Below are 19,204 nucleotides of genomic sequence, written 5' to 3' on the forward strand. Positions count from 1 at the left end.
CTATGGGGTCACACAAAGTTGGACACGACTGAAGTGACTTAGCAGCAGCAGCAGCAGAAATGTCCTAAAAGATCAACACATTTGAAATCATCCAATAGTGTTGTTTCTTTAACCTGCTGTATTCAGATGGTAATTTATGTGTTTTTTCCACAGAGCCTGAAAACATGAAACTCTAACATTCATGATACCTTCCATAAATAAACTCATAAAATTTAGAGATTCTTTTAAATTTTAAGTTATGGACTTAATATAATCAGATCCATGCAAATGGAAACATGGATACATGAAAAGAATGGTAGGACTTTCTTATTGAGTCAGGGTATAGTACATTCAAGTCCTGGTTCTTATATTTAATAATATGACCTATATGGGTCAGGAATTCAATGTTTATTTTCCACGGATAGTCTAACTTACAGCAAAAGCGGCATTAAATTCTGTGGGTGGTGGCTAAGTCGTGTCCAAGTCTTGTGACCCTACGGACTATAGGCTGCCAGGCTCCTCTGTCCATGGGATTTTCCAGGCAAGAATAGTGGGGCAGGCTGCTGTTTCTTTCTCCCCGGGATTTTCCCAACCCAAGGGTTAAACCCAAGTCTCCTGCATTGCTGGCAGATTCTTTACTGACTGAGCCACCAGGGAAGCCCTTAAATTCTATGGATAAATAAATAAAATGACAAAATCATTTTATGATATTTTATATAGGATATTTTTATCTGGTGTGTTTTTCTTTGCTTTGGCAAGTATTCTTTAAAAACACAGTGACATGCATATCAGAACCTGCATTCATTATGTTCTTTATAATATGTTTTGCTTCTTTCTTGTCTCTTTTAAATTTACTGCTTAAATGGGTTTTCTCTTTGATCATTTCCTAGTGTTATATGACTCTCGGATCCTTGATCCTTACTTGCTTGGCCATGAGCAGTTCCAGTTGGTTATAAATTTATGGGCTTAGCTTTGTTTTTAAAGGAAGATTACCATTGCGGAAATATTAAAGCCAGCCCAACTTTTGTAGTTTTCTCTTTTTTTTTTTCCCCCAGTACAGGTTTTAAATGTCTTTAGTTAAATTTTAGTTTAAGAGACTTTGTGAGACTTTTTGTGAGACTTCACTGTTGGTTAATGGAAATATACATCTGCCCTGTTATAGTGGTTTAGAAACTATTTTCACATATAATGTAAAATTAATCCCTTGAGGGTCTGTAATAAGACACAGTAACACTACCACTAATCATTTTTATTCAGTAATTATATAAATGTATTATTTTTTAATTGACAATGTTGTGATAGTTCCAGGTGAACAGTGAAGGGACTCAGTGATACATATGCGTGTATCCATTCTTCCTCAAATTCCTTTCCCATCCAGGCTGCCACATAGCATTGAGCAGAGTTCCCTGTGCTGTACAGTAGGGCCTTGCTTGTTATCCATTTTAAATATAGCAGTGTGCACATACCCATCCCAAACTCCCTAACTATCCCCCCACGCCCTGTAAGCATAAGTATGTAAGTGTGTTTCTGTTTCTGTAAATACGTTAATTTGTATCATTTATTCTTAGATTCCACAGATAATGGATATCATGTATTTCTCTTTCCCTGTCTGACTTACTTCACTTAGTATGAGAACTTCTAGGTCCATCCATGTGATTGCAAACTGCATTATTTCATTCTTTTTAATGGCTGAGTAATATTCTATTGCATATATGTACCATATCTTCTTTATCCATTTCTCTGTTGATGACATTTAGGTTGCTTCCGTGTCTTAGCTCTTGGAAACAGGACTGCAATGAACATTAGGGTACATGTGTCCATTTTGACTGGTGTGAGATGATACCTCGTTTGCATTTCATAATTAGTGGTGTTGAATATATTTTTGTGTGCCTCGTGGCTATCTTTATGTCTTCTTTGGAGAAATATCTATTTAAGTCTTCTGGCCATTTTTTGATTGGATTATTTGTTTTGATGGTATTAAGCTTCTTGTGGTGTTTGTACATTTTGGAGACTAATCCCTTGTCAGTCACATCATTTGCAAATATTTTCTCCAATCTGTGGATTGTCTTTTCATTTTGTTTGTGGTTTCCTTTGCTATGCAAAAGCTTTTGAGTTTAATTTGGTCCTGTTTGTTTATTTTTGGTTTTATTTCCATTATTCTGGGAGACGGATCAAAAATCTCTTGCTGTGACTTATGTCACAGAGTGTTCTGCCTATGTTTTACATTTTTATAGTATCCAGTCTCATTTAAGTCTTTAATCCATTTTGAGCTTTTTTTGTGTGTATGGTATTAAAGAATGATCTGATTTCATTTTTTCACATGTAGCTATCCAGCTGTCCCAGCACCATTTGTTGAAGAGACTGTCTTTTCACCATTGTGTAGTCCTCTTACCCGCTTTGTCATAGAGTAATTGACCATAGGTGCATGGGGTGTTCAATCATTTTTAACCTGTTGCTCGAATTCATTTATTTGTTCATAGCTGGAGACTTAAATTTGGGAGTCACCATAATGTCATTGGAATAGTGTTTTAAACCATGAAAATGAATAAAATATTTCTGGGGGAAGCCTATAGAATAAGAGGGGAAAATACCAAAGATAAAATGTTTTAGGAATGGGCAGAGAGAGAGTGTGTGTGTTTGTGTGTAACATGAAATTGTGAAAGTGTGTGTGTTTGTGTGTAACATGAAATTGTGATATGGTTTCAGCCAAAATCACTATGGTGATGTTTGCTCAAAAATAACCTCATTTGGTGTTTCAAGTTCTTAGAGGGTCAAGGAGAAAATTACACCTGAAAGTATAAACTAAAATGAAATTAAAGTCCACAGAAAAATAATAATACTAGAAGTAATTTCTGGTTCTTGGTTGTCCATAGAAAACATTAAGTCATCCAGGTCCCCACAGTGGGAGGTTGAGAGGAGAGACAGTAAAATTGGATCAACTGGTACCTAAAGTTGTCTGTATTGAATTCTTTTAGCCTTAAATTGGGCTTCCCTGGTAGCTCAGACAGTAAAGAATCTGCTTGCAAAGGGGGAGACCTGGGTTCAGACCCTGGGTGTGGAAGATCCCCAGGAGAAGAGAATGGCTACCCACTCCAGTATTTTTGCCTGGAGAATCCCATGGACGGAAGAGCCTGGGAGGTTGCAGTCCATGGGGTCGCAAAGAGTTGGACATGACTGAACAACTTTCACTTCGTTCAGCCTTAAGTTTGCCCGCATGGTGTGAGAGTGCTTTTATGGTCCGTTTTACAGAATATGTTGTTGTCCACTGGATGGTTGACAGTGTCTAGTCTCTGTGTCACAGAGGCAGCTCCCCTCTGTTTGTCTTGGCCCAGGAGAGGGAGATTGTTGTGTAAGGAGAACGCCAGCAGGAAGGGGACGTGGAGGCGGTTCAGTTACCTAAGCCTGTGGCTTTAGATTAGAGCTGTATCCTCACTGTTCCACAGAGTTTTCATATTCTCAGCAAGGACAGTACAAATGCTTGCCTGCCTGATGTAAGTTTGTAGTGGATTTATCCTAAGTAGTAAGATCTTTGTGAACCAGATTCTGAAATTAAAATTGTTTATAGTTGATCCTTGCACAACATGAAGATTAGTCTAAAATACAGATGTAACTTTATAGTCAGCTCTCCACATCCGTGGTTCCTCTGTATCCAAAGCTCTGCATCCTTGGATTCAGCCCATCATGGATCATGTAGTGCTGTATTATTTACTGGGGAAAAACCCATATATATGTGGACCTGCCCAGATCAAACCACATGTTGTTCACGGGTCAGCTGTACATATAGAATTTTTTGTTACTGCCCTGTGTTTCAGTCGTCAATTCTGTGGTTTTACTTTCATCTTTATAAAATTGAGATGAGAATTCCTTCCTGAAGACATTCATGTTAATAGTGAACTCTTTAAGCAGATGAATGATAATTTTAGAGGATTTGAGGGAATGAGATCCAGAACATTGCGAGTTACTTCCTCAATCTTGAGTTTCTGAGTCACTCGGAGCAGTGGTACCTGCTCTTCAGCATCCCTTGGGAACTTGTTAATGATGCAGACTGAGGGACCCCATACTAGGCCTGCTGAATCAGAATTCTAGAGTTTGGGATCCCACAATGTGTTTTAATAGTCTTCCAGATGATTCTGATGTCTGAGAAAGTTTGAGAATCACTGCTGTGGTTGATTAAATTCTCCTACTTAGAATGCAGTTTTAATTTCACTGTTTACATGGAAGTCAAATGTAACTCAGTTCCCACTGAGAAGGTAAATTAATTGCTGTAGTTGGTTTCACTAATTCAGAGGCCTAAAATGTAGTTACAGTAGAATTTACATGTAACTAAAATGTAAAACTGAAAAATTTTGAGTAATATCTTTCAAAGTCAGTTTCCACTTGATGGAGAATAAGTTAGATAGTTTCCACTTGATCTAACTTTAAGGACTTTTTCAACTGTAGAATGATGGGTTTTATTTTTTTTTTTTTTTTAGATTTGCTAAAAAAAAGACAGTAACCACCACTTTAGCCTACATTCACTCATTATAAACTAACATTTGCATTTTTAAAAACCAAATTTACTTTTATTCTGCCTTGGTGAGTAGAAACTTCCAGGCAGAAAAAATAATGTGATTATCATCAGAAAGCACTGAACTATATACATCTTTGTCTCCTAGAGACTTTGAAAATATATGTATATATTCTCCTAGAATATAACATGGGTTTTTTTTTTAATTTCAGTTTCTTCTTTCTCACAAAAGGGCAATACTTCCTTTACCAAAAAGCAAACTTCATGTTACTGAAGCGAAATATCTTATTACCTCAAAGGATCTAGAAGAAACTCCCTTTAGGTACACTTACATATGATTGGAAATTATTTGTAAATATCCAACCATACTCAATTGGGGAATGTAGTATTAAGTGATATAGTATGTTTTGTATTCAAGAAATACTGCATTATTTAGCCCTTTTTAATTTTTGGTGATAGTTTTGTTCTCTTACACTCTTATAACAATGTGGGAATAGAACTTAAACTTTTCCTGCCAGAGGTAATAAAGGGGATGATGAATATTATTGTAAAAGAAATTGAACTTATATCAACAGAGATTAAAAAGACTTATGCTTTTTCCTGGCAAGGCATTTATCATGACATCCTTCTGTTTAATTGCCAACTACAGTAACAAAATACAAAGTATAGTTTACTACATGCCAATATTTGTTCCCCATGAATTTCTCTCTTGAACAATTCAGAGCATGTTTAGGAGGAGGAAATATTTGGCTTGTAGGGAGAAATGGAAATCTCAGCTTTGCTATGTAAGGAAAGAAAGTGCCATGTTAAGAAACATGGATACAGTTAAGTGCACGTGGGAATAAGACTTGAATATCTAGTCAAGGGTATGGTTTTTCCAGTGGTCATGTATGGATGTGAGAGTTGGACTGTGAAGAAAGCTGATCGCCGAAGAATTGATGCTTTTGAAGTGTGGTGTTGGAGACGACTCTGAGAGTCCCTTGGACTGCAAGGAGATCCAACCAGTCCATTCTAAAGGAGATCAGTCCTGGGTTTTCATCGGAAGGACTGATGCTAAAGCTGAAACTCCCAATAGTTTGGCCACCTCATGCGAAGAGTTGACTCACTGGAAAAGACTCTGATGCTGGGAGGGATTGGGGGCGGGAGGAGAAGGGGACGACAGAGGATGAGATGGCTGGATGGCATCACCGACTCGATGGATGTGAGTTTGAGTGAACTCTGGGAGTTGGTGATGGACAGGGAGGCCTGGCGTGCTGTGATTCATGGGGTCGCAAAGAGTCAGACACGACTGAGCGACTGAACTGAACTAAACTGACTGATGCGGGAAAGACTTGAATCAGTTGGTAATAATTAAAATCTTACAATCTGATAATGCTATGACATATTTGCATTCAATTCTATTATCAATTAAATTCTTGTACCACTGTCTCATTGATCTCTTAAAGAGGAAATAGTTGAAATATTGTGATGGCCTATTTGCTCAAAGTCAGAGCCTTACACCAGACTTTGGAAGATGTGCTGTTTCTACAGATGAGGGAAGGATTTTAACAAGGTCTGTGAAGTACAGCAGAGATTTCCCAATAGCAGAATTGACTCATGACTTGTTTTCAGATAGTATATTTTGTTTCTGTAAACTGCCATGTATTTAATTCCAGGGGTGTGATGATTAAAGTGTCTTCTCCATCTGATTATGCATGTAATTTTTATAACAATTTATAAGTTTGAAATACCTTCAAATTTATGTTTATAGTCATCATAGCAGTCCTGTCCGACTCTGTGCAATCCCATAGATGGCAGCCCACCAGGCTCCGCCATCCTTGGGATTCTCCAGGCAAGAACACTGGAGTGGGTTGCCATTTCCTTCTCCAATGCATGAAAGTGAAAAGTGAAAGTGAAGTCGCTTAGTTGTGTCCGACTTAGCGACCCCATGGACTGCAGCCTACCAGGCTCCTCCGTCCATGGGATTTTCCAGGCAAGAGTACTGGAGTGGGGTGCCATTGCCTTCTCCGGCTCCCTGGTTAGAGATGAGAAAACACTCACTTATCCCTGGTGTGTAACTTTTAGTGTCAGCTGCCATCATGGTTTGAGGGTGTATAAACTCCGTGTACCGGAGAAGGCAATGGCAAGCCACTCCAGTACTATTGCCTGGAAAATCCCATGGATGGAGGAGCCTCGTAGGCTGCAGTCCGTGGGGTCGCGAACGGTGGGACAGGACTGAGCGACTTCACTTTCACTTTTCACTTTCACACATTGGAGAAGGAAATGGCAACCCACTCCAGTGTTCTTGCCTGGAGAATCCCAGGGACGGGGGAGCCTGGTGGGCTTCCGTCTATGGGGTCACACAGAGTTGGACACGACTGAAGTGACTTAGCAGCAGCAGCAGCAAACTCCGTGTACAGCCTATTCTCTCTATACTTGTCAGTTATAGATTCAGGCATTACCCAAGTACTCCACATGCTGTTTTAGCCCTCATAAGAATTTGTCTCCAGAGGTATCACTGTCCTGGTTTAAAGATGAAGAAAGGAAAGCTGACAGGTGGTTAGCATGGGGGAGAAGTCTGGTAGGTGGTTGGTAACAGCTCATGCCCTTGGGGTCTAGCTACCTGGGTTCCTATCTAGGCTCTACCATTTCGAGGTATAACCTTGGGAAAGTTTCTTAACCTCCTTAAGTCTCAGTTTCCTAATCTACTGAAAGGACAATAAGGCCAGTCTCATAGAACCCTTGTGAAGATTAAATAAGATGTAATACCTGGAAATGGCTTGGCATAGAGTGCGAGCTCTGAATATCACACATTATTACTAAGGAGATTATTGAAGGGCACTCAGATGGTAGGACGATCATCTCCCCACATAGCTTTCTAATCAAGGCAAGAAATGTGCATGTGAAAGTGAGTATTATTAATTAATACATCTTCTAGAAGGCAGAGGTGGTAGGTATGAAATCAAGAAATAGAGGACAGATTCATGGAAGGGTAAAAATTACATAATTTGGGGCAAGTCTCTAGGATCTGACTTTTCTAAAAAGTCATATTAGTATTTTTTTAGGTGAGAATGGGAAGGGTGTGTACCCTTCCTGGACTGATCTTTCATAATATTTACTTAAATTCTTAAGTGATTATTAGCCTTAAACATGAGAGCAACAGAAGTACTTGTTTGCTTGTTTTTGGAAGAACCCTAGTGATCTTTCTCCAAAATGCACTCATCACTTTTCCTACTTAAGCAGTAGTTATACCTATTAAGTATTGTCTCTCCAACAGTTAGAACTGTAAATATGGTTGTTTAGAAAGAGTTTATACTTTGTCTCTTTCAAGTTTCTCTAATATTTTAATTAAATTCCATACTGGTACTTAATATTTCTGGCATTCTTTTCTAGTTCTTTATTTCCATAGCTTTTATGCCCTACTTAAAGGCAGAGTCTGTCTAATGTCTAATTACATTGACTGATATCTCCCATACAAGACCAGAAACAAATAAGTTACTGAGATGAATGGCCTCTTTCATGTCTTATTCAGCTTCTCAGAGGTCCAGTAACGCTAGTGGGAACTGACATAGATTCTTTTGATTGAAAGTTGATTTTAAAAGATTCCTGATAAAATTTAGACATTTAAATTTGACACTATTCACATCTATTTTTAGGATGACTTTGCTTCTTTCATAATATCAGGGTTTGGATTTTGTTTTCTTAATAACAAATCTTACCAATATTTGGTATAACTTTTTTGCCTTGTATTGTATTATTGGAGTATAATTGCTTTGCATTGTTGTGCTAGTTTCTGCTATACAACAGAGTGAATCAGCCATAAGTATACATACACACCCTCCCTTTCAAGCCTCCCTCCCACTCTCCACCATCCAACCCCTCTAGGTCATCCCAGAGCCCCTGATGAGCTCCATGTGCTGTAAGGCAGCTTCCCAGAAGCTATTTTACACACGGTTGTGTATATATTGGGCTTCCCTGGTGGCTCAGACAATGAAGAATGTCTGCCATGTGGGAGACCTGGGTTCGATTCCTGGGTCAGGAAGATCCCCTGGAGAAGGGAATGGCAACCCACTCCAGTATTCTTGCCTGGAGAAAGTTCTGTCAGTGCTCCTCTCCTTCACACTGGAGCTTTTGGAAAAGTAGGAGAGTGTAGTTAACCCTGACATTGTGAGGCTTTAATGGATTCCAACAAGTGCAGCCGCTAGAAAGCAAATGAGAACTTACAGGATATAAAGGGGAGAAACAGGATATGAAGAGGAGAAAAACCTTTCTGTCCTCTACCTTTCAGTGAGAAGAGATTGAGCCTTTTCCTTTGGTGTTGGCGAACTGTTAGATCAGTTAGTTTACCTCAAACTGTTTTTTGGCCTAAGGAAATCTGTTCTGTGGCCTTTTTGAATTGTTATATTCAGAGGCCAGTGTTTTGGCCTCTTCTTTCAGAGACATGTTTTAAAAGTTCTGCAAACACCAGAACTTGGCATAAGGTTGAAATGTGACACATGCATTGGTGATTTACCAGAAAATATACTTCAAACATGAAAATGTTTTATATGGAACGCTTTTCTCAAACTGAGAGGAAATTTGGTTATTAATAAATCTCTAGTTTATCACTGAGCCCAATTATCCTTAGCACATAAAAATTTAATGAAGTAAGAGATCTTAAAAAGAATGTCAAGGTTTGTTTTGCTTAATGGCTTCTCTTATTCAAATATCACAGGTTACAAAAAGATCAGTAAAATAGAAAGGTATTGTAATAGTGTCTAAAAGTCCATACTTTATAACAGGGAAATTCATAAGCTCTGGGAAGTACTGCTAATAATTAAAGCTACCGTTTACTGAAGTAATATTGAGTTCCTCTGTGCTGGAAATTTCACATATATTTGCATTATTTTTTACAACAGCTCCTGCAGGGTAATTTTTTGTTTTCTCAATTACCATTTTACATACCAGGAGACAGGCTCCAAAAGCTCCCACATTTAGGAAATGGCAGAGCTGAGATTTGAACTCAATTCTCTGTGATACCAATGTCCACGTTTTAACTGAGAGAATATTTGACAGTGCTTAGGAAAACGCTGAATAAGTAAATGGTGGCTGTTATTATTTCTGTTCAGCTGTGCTGTCTCCCAGACTAAGCACGTGTGCACACACGCGCGCGCACACACACACACACACACGAGAGAGAGATGGGAAATGTTGCTTGAGAGCATGGTATCTCCTACTGTAAGCATCTCACCATCCCATCCGCCTCTCCTTCACATAAACACTCCACAAGCAGTTAGCTAGTACTCTTGCCTGGAAAATCCCATAGACGGAGGTGCCTGGTAGGGTACAGTCCATGGGATTGCAAAGAGTCGGACACAACTGAGTGATTTCACTTCACTTAATGAAAGAGAAGCCACGTTACAAGGTGTAATACCTAGGAACAGACATAAAAATACATGTGCCATTCTTCTTTTGGCGGACAACTTTAAAGCATTCTAGTGAGATGCTTTTGAACTGTGGTGTTGGAGAAGACCCTTGAGAGTCCCTTGGACTGCAAGGAGATCCAACCAGTCCATTCTAGAGGAGATCAATCCTGGGTGTTCATTGGAAGGACTGATGCTAAAGCCGAAACTCCAATACTTTGGCCACCTCATGTGGTGAGTTGACTCACTGGAAAAGACTCTGATGCTGGGAAAGGTTGGGGGCAGGAGGAGAAGGGGATGACAGAGAATGAGATGGCTGGATGGCATCACTGACTCTGTGGACATGAGTTTGAGTGAACTCCGGGAGTTGGTGATGGACAGGGAGGCCTGGCGTGCTGTGATTCATGGGGTCGCGGAGAGTCGGACATGACTGAGAGACTGAACTGAACTGAACTGAACTGAGTGAGACAAAGAATGGAGACCTGAACAGATGGAGAAACATACCTGTTCTTGGACTGGAGAAGGCAATGGCAACCCACTCCCGTACTCTTGCCTGGAAAATCCCATGGACGGAGGAGGCTGGTAGGGTGCAGTCCATGGGGTCACTAAGTCGGACACGACTAAGCGACTTCACTTTCACTTTTCACTTTCATGCATTGGAGAAGGAAATGGCAACCCGCTCCAGTGTTCTTGCCTGGAGGATCCCAGGGACGGGGGAGCCTGGTGGGCTGCCATCTATGGGGTCGCACAGAGTCGGACACGACTGAAGTGCCTTAGCAACAACAATATGTTCTTGGACAGACTGATTCAACATAATAAAGATGTTAATTCTCCATGAGTTGATTTATAAATTTCATAGGAAGTTAATAACAATACTAAGAGTTTAACCCTAAAACTAGAGGATCCTAACTTTAATGGACATATATCTCTTTAATAAGGGGTTTGATTGATTCTTTCTCTTACCATCCCTAGTTCACAGAAGTTAGATGAATATGTGGAGAGATTAATTTTTTTTACAGATTAGGTTGTGAGGAACCTTGTTCTAAATAGATGAGAACCAGAGGAGTGTTACAGCAATGTCATGCAGTTCTTTGAATAATAATAATGTGTGTTCAGTCGTGTCCAACTCTTTGTGACCCCAGGAACTGTAGCCCACCAGGCTTCTCTGTCCATGGGCTTTTCCAGGAATACTGGAGTGGGTTGCCATTTCCTTCTCCAGGGCATCTTCCCAACCCAGGGGTCAAACCTGGGTCTTCTGCATTGGCAGGAAGGATTTTTTACCAGTTGTGCCACCTGGGAAACAGTTTACTTGAAACTTCTTAATATGCCAAAAATCATATAGTGAACTCATCAAAAATTGTGTTTAAGAATCTGTCAACTGACATTAGAAACCACCCATTGGCAAAGGATTATTTACTTAGTCATTGCAGTACCAGTAGATACCAATTTTTCAAACTGTCTCTTTTTTTTGGTGTACACAGGTTTTTTTTCTTAGAGCTCTTTGAAATTGCTTATTTTAAAAACTAACTACTGTATATCCTTGTTTTTCCTTCTTTTTTCCCTAGTTGCATTAAAGTCCTCCCCAGCTGACAGAAATGGGGTCCAGGACAACTGCAGAACCAAATTCAGAGAAGGCCTGAACTTGCAGGAAGGAGAATTCTTACTCCAGGTAAATTGTAGTAGATACAGTTCTCTTTTAGAAAACCATTATAAATGGAAAATTAGTTAACAGCCTTTTAACTGTCCCCCATTTCTTTAGGACTCAGTGATTCATAGCAATTTCATCTGAACTACAGTAGTGGAATAATGCTAGTACATGAATAAATGGAATTTTGTGAATTATTAGAAGCCTAATTATCACTTTCCCTGTTGCATTTCTTTAAATAGCAAGAAATTCTAGATCATTTTAAAGGTTCTCATTAAGACACTGGTTTTAGGTATATGTTTTTAGGAATATAGCTCCATTAAAATAATTTTATTTAATAGATCGCAATTGTTCTTAACCTGAACAATGTGTTCTTATAACTATATTTTCTTTTAGTAGCTGTGTATGACTTACCAACATGCTATAGATGTTTTTTCTTAGCCTCTGTCAGCCCTATTGTCATGCATTAGAACTCTCAGAGTTTCTGGTAGATTTGTCTGTGAAAGTAGTTTAAATCTTTTCCTATTTTTCTTTCTCTTGGAGCCAATAAAATGCTTGATTCTCAGTTAAACTCTCAAATATTTATTCTGTTAAAGAATGAAAATGTATGCTATAAAGAAAGTACATATGCATAACTGAATCACTTTGCTGTATACTTGAAACTAACTCACTACTACAAATTAACTATACTTCAATTTAAAAATATTAAAGAAAAGAAACTCAAAATTAAAAAGATGTGTGCTGTAATCTGTACTATATTACACATTTTTAATTCTACAGAATTTTTAATTCTACGTAACGATTTTTAATTCTACCCAGTGAACTGAGATGTGAACTTAATTTGCAACTGTGATAAAAAGTAGCTGTAAGTTTCAGTAACTCCATTCATTCAGTAAATGCTTAAGTATAACCTGGCAATTTATAACATATAATATAAAATTGTATGTAACAAATTATAATTTTATAATTGTCTTCAAGTCCCTGATAGGGAAAATTAACTTTTGCTTCCATTATGTTAGAAAAAGTTAAATATATTCAACCATGAGTGATCCTCCTGCCTCTGGCTGAGGATTTCTATGTATTGATGTATTAACTGAAACACAAAGACCCCTTAGGTCACAGGAAAGCATTCTAATAATTGCTGCCATTCTAGAGATCAATCCTGGGTGTTCATTGGAAGGACTGATGCTAAAGCTGAAACTCCAAGACTTTGCCCACCTCATGCAATGAGTTGACTCACTTGAAAAGACTCTGATGCTGGGAGGGATTGAATGTGGGAGGAGACGGGGATGACAGAGAATGAGATGGATGGATGGCATCACCAACTGGATGGACATGAGTTTGAGTGAACTCCGGGAGCTGGTGATGGACAGGGAGGCCTGGCATGCTGTGATTCATGGGGTCGCAAAGAGTCAGACACGACTGAGCGACTGAACTGAACTGAATATGATTAAACATAGCAGGCTTCCCAGGTCGTACAGTGGTAGAGAATCTGCCTGCCACTGCAGGAGACTCAGGAGATGCCAGTTTGATCCCTGGGTTGGGATGATCCTCTAGAGAATGAAATGGAACCCACTCCAGTATTCCTGCCTCGGAAATCTCATAGCCAGAGAAGCCTTGCAGGCTACAGTCCATGGGGGTCACAAAGAGTTGGGTGTGTGCACGTGCGTGCACACACACACACAAACACACACACGTGATTAAATATATCTCGGTTTATGTAGTAACGTAATAAGGAAGTTCTTTATCTCAAGTGAAAATAGACAAATGTGGCATGCTTCACACTTCTTATCTTAAACTGGCTTAAATTATGGGCCAGTGATTTTTATTTTCCCCCTAAAACATTTAGACAGATTGTCAACATATCCTATGTCAAGGGCCCAGAATAAAAATATACTGCTGCAAGCTGGTGTTCACTTTTTAATTTTCTAAAAATTGGAAGCCTTTAAATATTTGAAATGAATAGTCCGTCATTAATTCTGCTTTATGCCATCTGTAGATTATTCTCCAGCAGGAGGCATCACGTACTATACAATTTGCTTAGGAAGTGCTAAGTCCCTTCAGCCATATCTGACTCTTTCCGACCCAATGGACGGTAGCCCGCCATGCTCCTCTGTCCATGGGATTTTCCAGGCAAGAATACTGGAGTGTGTTGCCATTTCTTCCTCCAGGGGATCTTCCCAGGGTTCGAATCCCTGTCCCTTAGGTCTCCTGCGTTGGCAGGTGGGTTCTTTAGCAACTGCCACAATCTGGGAAGCCCTTACCTAAGACAGTACCTGTTATCCCATATGAAGTAGATGACCAAAAGCATTGTAGACATGTGAAGATGGGATATTTCATTATGTACAGTTGCCATAATGTATGGTTATCAACTAGTTACCAAAGAGGATATGTCCAGAGGCACAGCACACTATTTGGCTTATAACTTTGGTGAGTCTTTGCCTTTACTTTTAACAAAGGAGGCACATGAAGAAAATATTTTTAAATATTTAACAAAAGTTTAAAATATTTAATTTCTTGATTAAATTTATTATAGTTTTATAAGGAATGAAAATAAAACAATAAGTAACTTTTGTATCTTTTCATTATGTATATATGTTCTGTCTGGTGATACCTAATATTGTGCTTAAAATCCACAGCTTCATTTTTGAAGTGACAGCAGTTTAAATTATAAATAACTATTAATTGCAGTTCATTTCTCCTATTAAATAGTAAGTGTAGCTCAACATGATTTTCAGATAGTTGTGACTGAGACTAATAATAATAATCGTGTTAGTATGTAATTACCAAATTTATTCCTTCTTTTAACTTGCTAAGATAGTAATTCAGTATAACTTCATTCCGCATGGTATTTCAGATCATTTTATATATATAGCTAATATGTACATATATATATTTAAGAGGCTTTTTGGTTTATTTCTGACAGTTAACTTTTGTCTAAAAGTTACTGGCATACCCTAAATTATCTTCGTGCCTCCTGGCATACACTAATGAGCTTATTGGAAAGTATTAAATTTCTTCCACTCTTCAGAAAACATGATATTCTACAAAATAATATGCATATGATCAATGGATACTGTTGTCTAGAAGAAAGATATTTTCAAAGCAAAAAAAAAAAAAAATGCAGTAATGGACATGACCCTACTACATCCAAGTAAAATTTAAGAATGCTCAATTTGGGGTGTGTTAATCATTAGACAGTTTAGTTCTTGGTGGGTGCCATTGCCATTCTTCATCCTGGGGAAATTGCCAGGCATGATAAGGCATAAGATGTGAGGTCAAGGATCTCAGATCCCAGTTGTGATTGTGTGAGTTACAGCCATGCAACAGTTGGTAATTAGTAACGCTTAAAGGTAGCAGATCATGATGTGTGACATACGATGCTAAGTGGGCAAACTTCAGAGCCAAGCTCTCCCTTCTGGGTCAGCTTGTTCTTAGCTCTTGGCTATTCACTTCCGTGTCCTCAATTTACAAACTGGACTGTGACACCTACTTCTGTGGATTGCTGAGGGACTTAAAAGTTACTTGAATACATAAAAACCATTTAGAAAAGTGATTGTTAAAGAGTAACAAACAGCACGTTTGTTTTCTGTATAATTAGGCTCTCAGAAGTCTAATATAGACTAGGGATCCTGACGGTGAAAGGGATTGGAGTGAAAAGGAAGGCAGTCGCTGTGTTTCTTTCACCCTGTCTGACAGTGAGGGTAGCACAGGGGCGACGGCTTGTTCGTTTGTGAATCTCAGTGCTGAGCACGTGGCCTGTCTGGTGTGTAACGTTTTATTCAGTGCTGAGCAAACTACTTGCTATCATTTATGTGTCTCTGTAGTTCACAAAGAATGATCTGGTAATACTTGATCTGCTCATTTCCCCAGCTGCATGTTATAACAATGGTGCCTCACATGAGCTGAGTGCCTGCTCTGTAGCAGGCACTGCGTTAGGTGAGACAGTCATCCTATCCACCTGATAAAGACCGTTTTTCAGTCAGGGACGCTAAAGCTCGAACGGGTAAAAAACACAACCACACTGTTAGTAAGAGACAGAAGAATCTAGTCCAAATTCTGACTCCAAACTATGTGGTTCTTAAACTAAACCATTCCATGTCTCGTTTTACACAGAAAAGAGTGTCTCAGGAGGGTTTAACAATCAGTGCATATAGCATGAAGAAAAACAAGTACTGAGCTGAACTCAAGCAGGCAATAATGAAGGCTTGAGATTTAAAAGATGTGATCACAATTAATTCTTAAGGTGATCTAAATACTTTTATTACCATATAGAGATATTAACATAGGACTAGAATAACCACTAAAATAGGAAAACAGAGCATAACTTCTAAACTAAAAGAAAGAAAAAGGGATAATAAAAAATAATTGGCCCAATGGAGGCAAAGTGGAAAAAGTAGCATAGTATATGGGTTAACAGATAGAAATAACATCTATAGCATATGATAGCTTTAAACCTAAATATTATTAGTAATATTAAATTTAAATGAACTTAATTTGCTATATACTTGTCTTACATGTATATATTAGTTCTAATGTATATTCCATTTGTATTCCTTTTCTAAAATAAAAATGTTTTCAATGTTTTATAATACTTTGAGAGTATCTAAATTTCAAACTGCGTTAGTGCTTAAACTATCTTCACACAGAGATTTTCTGCTATCAAATTTCTTTTAAGGCTCTAATCAACATCTTTACATGCTGTCTTCCTTTAAAAGCAGTGTGACAGAGTACAGTAAATGATATGTATATAATTATGTTTAGAAAACATGTCCAGTATATTAAAAACAAAATCTATAAAGCATGAGGAAGAAGAAATCAATATTCTATTCCAGTTATTGTGATTGAGTATTAAATGAGCTCTAAGATTTTCTTTGGCCAAATCAAAAGAATGGATTCTTTTCACCACTAGGGGTGTGGTGCTTCTGCATTTCTGGGGTGTAATCAATCATTTTGACGATTTAAGAGATTTTTCATCAGTAAAAGTAATAACCTTAACTGAAGTCAGTACTTAAAGAATGATAATATTGTTAGTCACATTACTAATTTTCTAACTTTTCTCCTTGTAGGCATTAAATGGCTTTGTACTGGTTGTCACTACAGATGCTTTGGTTTTCTATGCTTCTTCTACCATACAAGATTACCTGGGGTTTCAGCAGGTAAATATAGTTTCCTTAGGTCATTAAAAAATTCTTTTTTGGAAAATTAACTTGCTGCTTTTTATGTTATACTTTAGGGACACAAGTAATAATTTTTAGATAAAAATATAATTGAAATTACATGTGTTACAGAATAAAAAAGTATATGTTTGCAGCTAATATATTTTTATGCTTTTAATATTTTACTGCATTATAATTTCCTTAAAGGTACATGTGATTCATGGGTTTTGTGTTTCTTCTTTCATTTATAAGGAATTCTTATGTATAAGGAAGAGCAGATGGGGTTTGGATGGGGGCAGACAGGAGAATATTTGCCATCAAATTAGTTACGCAAATTGGAGGGCAAGTGGTTACTATGAAATCAATGAGGTGATATGTAAAGGTACAAGCAAAATACTGTGGCTTATCCCTTTAATTCCTACTTGTGTGGATTATAAAAGTTTTCCTGAAGGAAATGGTATTTAATCTGAAGACAGTGTGGGGTCCAGATGAGTGGAGAGTTGTGGAGGGAACGCAGAGAAGAAAAGCTAGCCATACTGTAGGCAGTAGGCTGGAAGGCCTTGAAGGAGTGTCTGGTTTAATGTTACTAAGTATATGGTGAATATGGATTTGTAAGGTGTTCTGTGTATTTGAGGGGTGAAAACATCCAATATGATTTGGGAACAGTTTGTCAGTACTACTGTAGGCAGTAGGCTGGAAGGCCTTGCAGTGTGTCTGGTTTAATGTTACTAAGTATATGGTGAATATGGATTTGTAAGGTGTTCTGTGTATTTGAGGGGCGAAAACATCCAATATGATTTGGGAACAGTTTGTCAGTACATTTGAATGCTCGCTACTCTTACTTGTCAGTAGTTCTTAATTTCCAATGTTCTTAAGAATCACCGAAGAACTTGATAAAACGTCATTAAACTGATGAGCCTCAGTCCCATGTAATCTGATTCAGTGTGTCGTAGAGGAGCCCATGTATTTTATTTCTAGCAGGCTCAACAGGTGATGCCAAGACAGATGGTTGAATAACACTGTCTGTACTGTTACACAGCCTGAAGTTTAAATTATGTCATACACACTACACAAGCCACTAAATACTTTTGTTGAGGGGAATGCATGTGCTCCAATCTATATTTCACAAGATAACTCTGGCAGTTGTGTAATGGATGGCATAGAGATGACTTCATGTTAGAAGAAAAGGTTTATAGAAAGGTTCAAGTCCGGATAGCTACAGTGGTGGAATCAGGCTCCTGACACCAAACCTAAGTACTTTTGAATTTTAAAGGAAATATATTAATATCCATGGAAAAACCTGTTAGAAGCTTCATTACATAACTAGCTTAATTATTATTTTATTGATTCATAGCAGTTAAGAAATCAAAAAGACTAGCTATTTCCCAGTCTGTTTTTTTTTTCTTCATATGTACACCTTAACCTGGATATTCTTTAAGAAAGCATTTATATCTGACATTGATGGTTTATGGCACCATTTTAAAAACTGCAGGTCACGACTCATGAGTGGGTGATGAAACTGATATAGAGGATCACCAGTCATTCTTTTTAGCTGCTTAAAATAAAATAGGAAACACAGTATTGTCACACATAAGCACTCTGTGGAACTTTTTTCCATGTCTGTATGCACACACAAACACACACAATGGATGGAAAATATTTCTTGCTGTGAGTTGCAATCAAAAAGTTAGAACACTAATGGTGGAAAGGCTAAGGTTTCAGCACTGTAGTAAATGCTGAGAAGCAAGAGGTGGAGGAGAGACTCTGACCTTTGTAAAGGCATAATCCCTTAGTCTTAGGGAATCTACTAGAAGTCAGAATTTCATGTCAGGAAAATTGTTAGAGAACAGTGAAGGAAATACATAATACTTCGAGCTGAGAAGTCAAATTTAACTGAATGTTCAGACAAGTTTTGTCAAAGGAGGATTTAAAAAAAAATTTTTTTAATTGGTGGAAAATTGCCCTACAATGTTGTGTGGTTTCTGCCGTACAACAGCGCAAATCAGTCATAATTATATTTGTATGTATCCCCTTCCTCGTAAGCCCTCCCTGTCCTCACCCCCCTCTCTCGGTCATCACAGAGCGCCAGGCTGCGCTCCCTGCGGAATGTAGCAGCTCCCCAGTATCTGTTTTGCACATGATAGCATATATATGTCAGTGCTGTTCTCTCAGTTCATCCCTTCCTCACCTTCCCCTGCCGTGTCCACAAGTCCATTCTCTGCTAGGTTCATCGGTACTGTTTTTCTAGATTCCATATATGTGTGTTAATATATGATACTTGTGTTTCCCTTTCTGACTTACTTCACTCTGTGTGCTGCTGCTGCTGCTAAGTCGCTTCAGTCGTGTCCGACTCTGTGCAACCCCATAGACGGCAGCCCCCCAGGCTCCTCTGTCCCTGGGATTCTCCAGGCAAGAATACTGGAGTGGATGTATAAGAGGCTCTATTTTAAAAGATCAATAAATAAAAATCAGTAGAACCTAATGTGTTGCAGTTAAGGAACAGGAACGTGACTTATTTGACTAAAAAGTGGTT

General features: G+C 38.3%; 1 protein-coding gene across 1 annotated transcript in view; it reads left to right on the forward strand.

The window, feature by feature from the left end:
• Positions 1 to 19,204, forward strand: part of AHR (aryl hydrocarbon receptor) — a 54,793-nt gene that overhangs the window by 19,129 nt on the left and 16,460 nt on the right. The window contains exons 3-4 of the mRNA XM_055420539.2: positions 11,433 to 11,536; positions 16,582 to 16,671. Coding sequence (XP_055276514.2) covers positions 11,433 to 11,536; positions 16,582 to 16,671 — 194 coding nt within the window. The remainder of the gene's footprint in view (positions 1 to 11,432; positions 11,537 to 16,581; positions 16,672 to 19,204) is intronic.

This window comes from Moschus berezovskii, chromosome 3 (assembly GCF_049115385.1).
Source record: "Moschus berezovskii isolate FMDL1 chromosome 3, NW_MosBer_1.0, whole genome shotgun sequence".
Lineage (NCBI taxonomy): Eukaryota > Metazoa > Chordata > Mammalia > Artiodactyla > Moschidae > Moschus > Moschus berezovskii.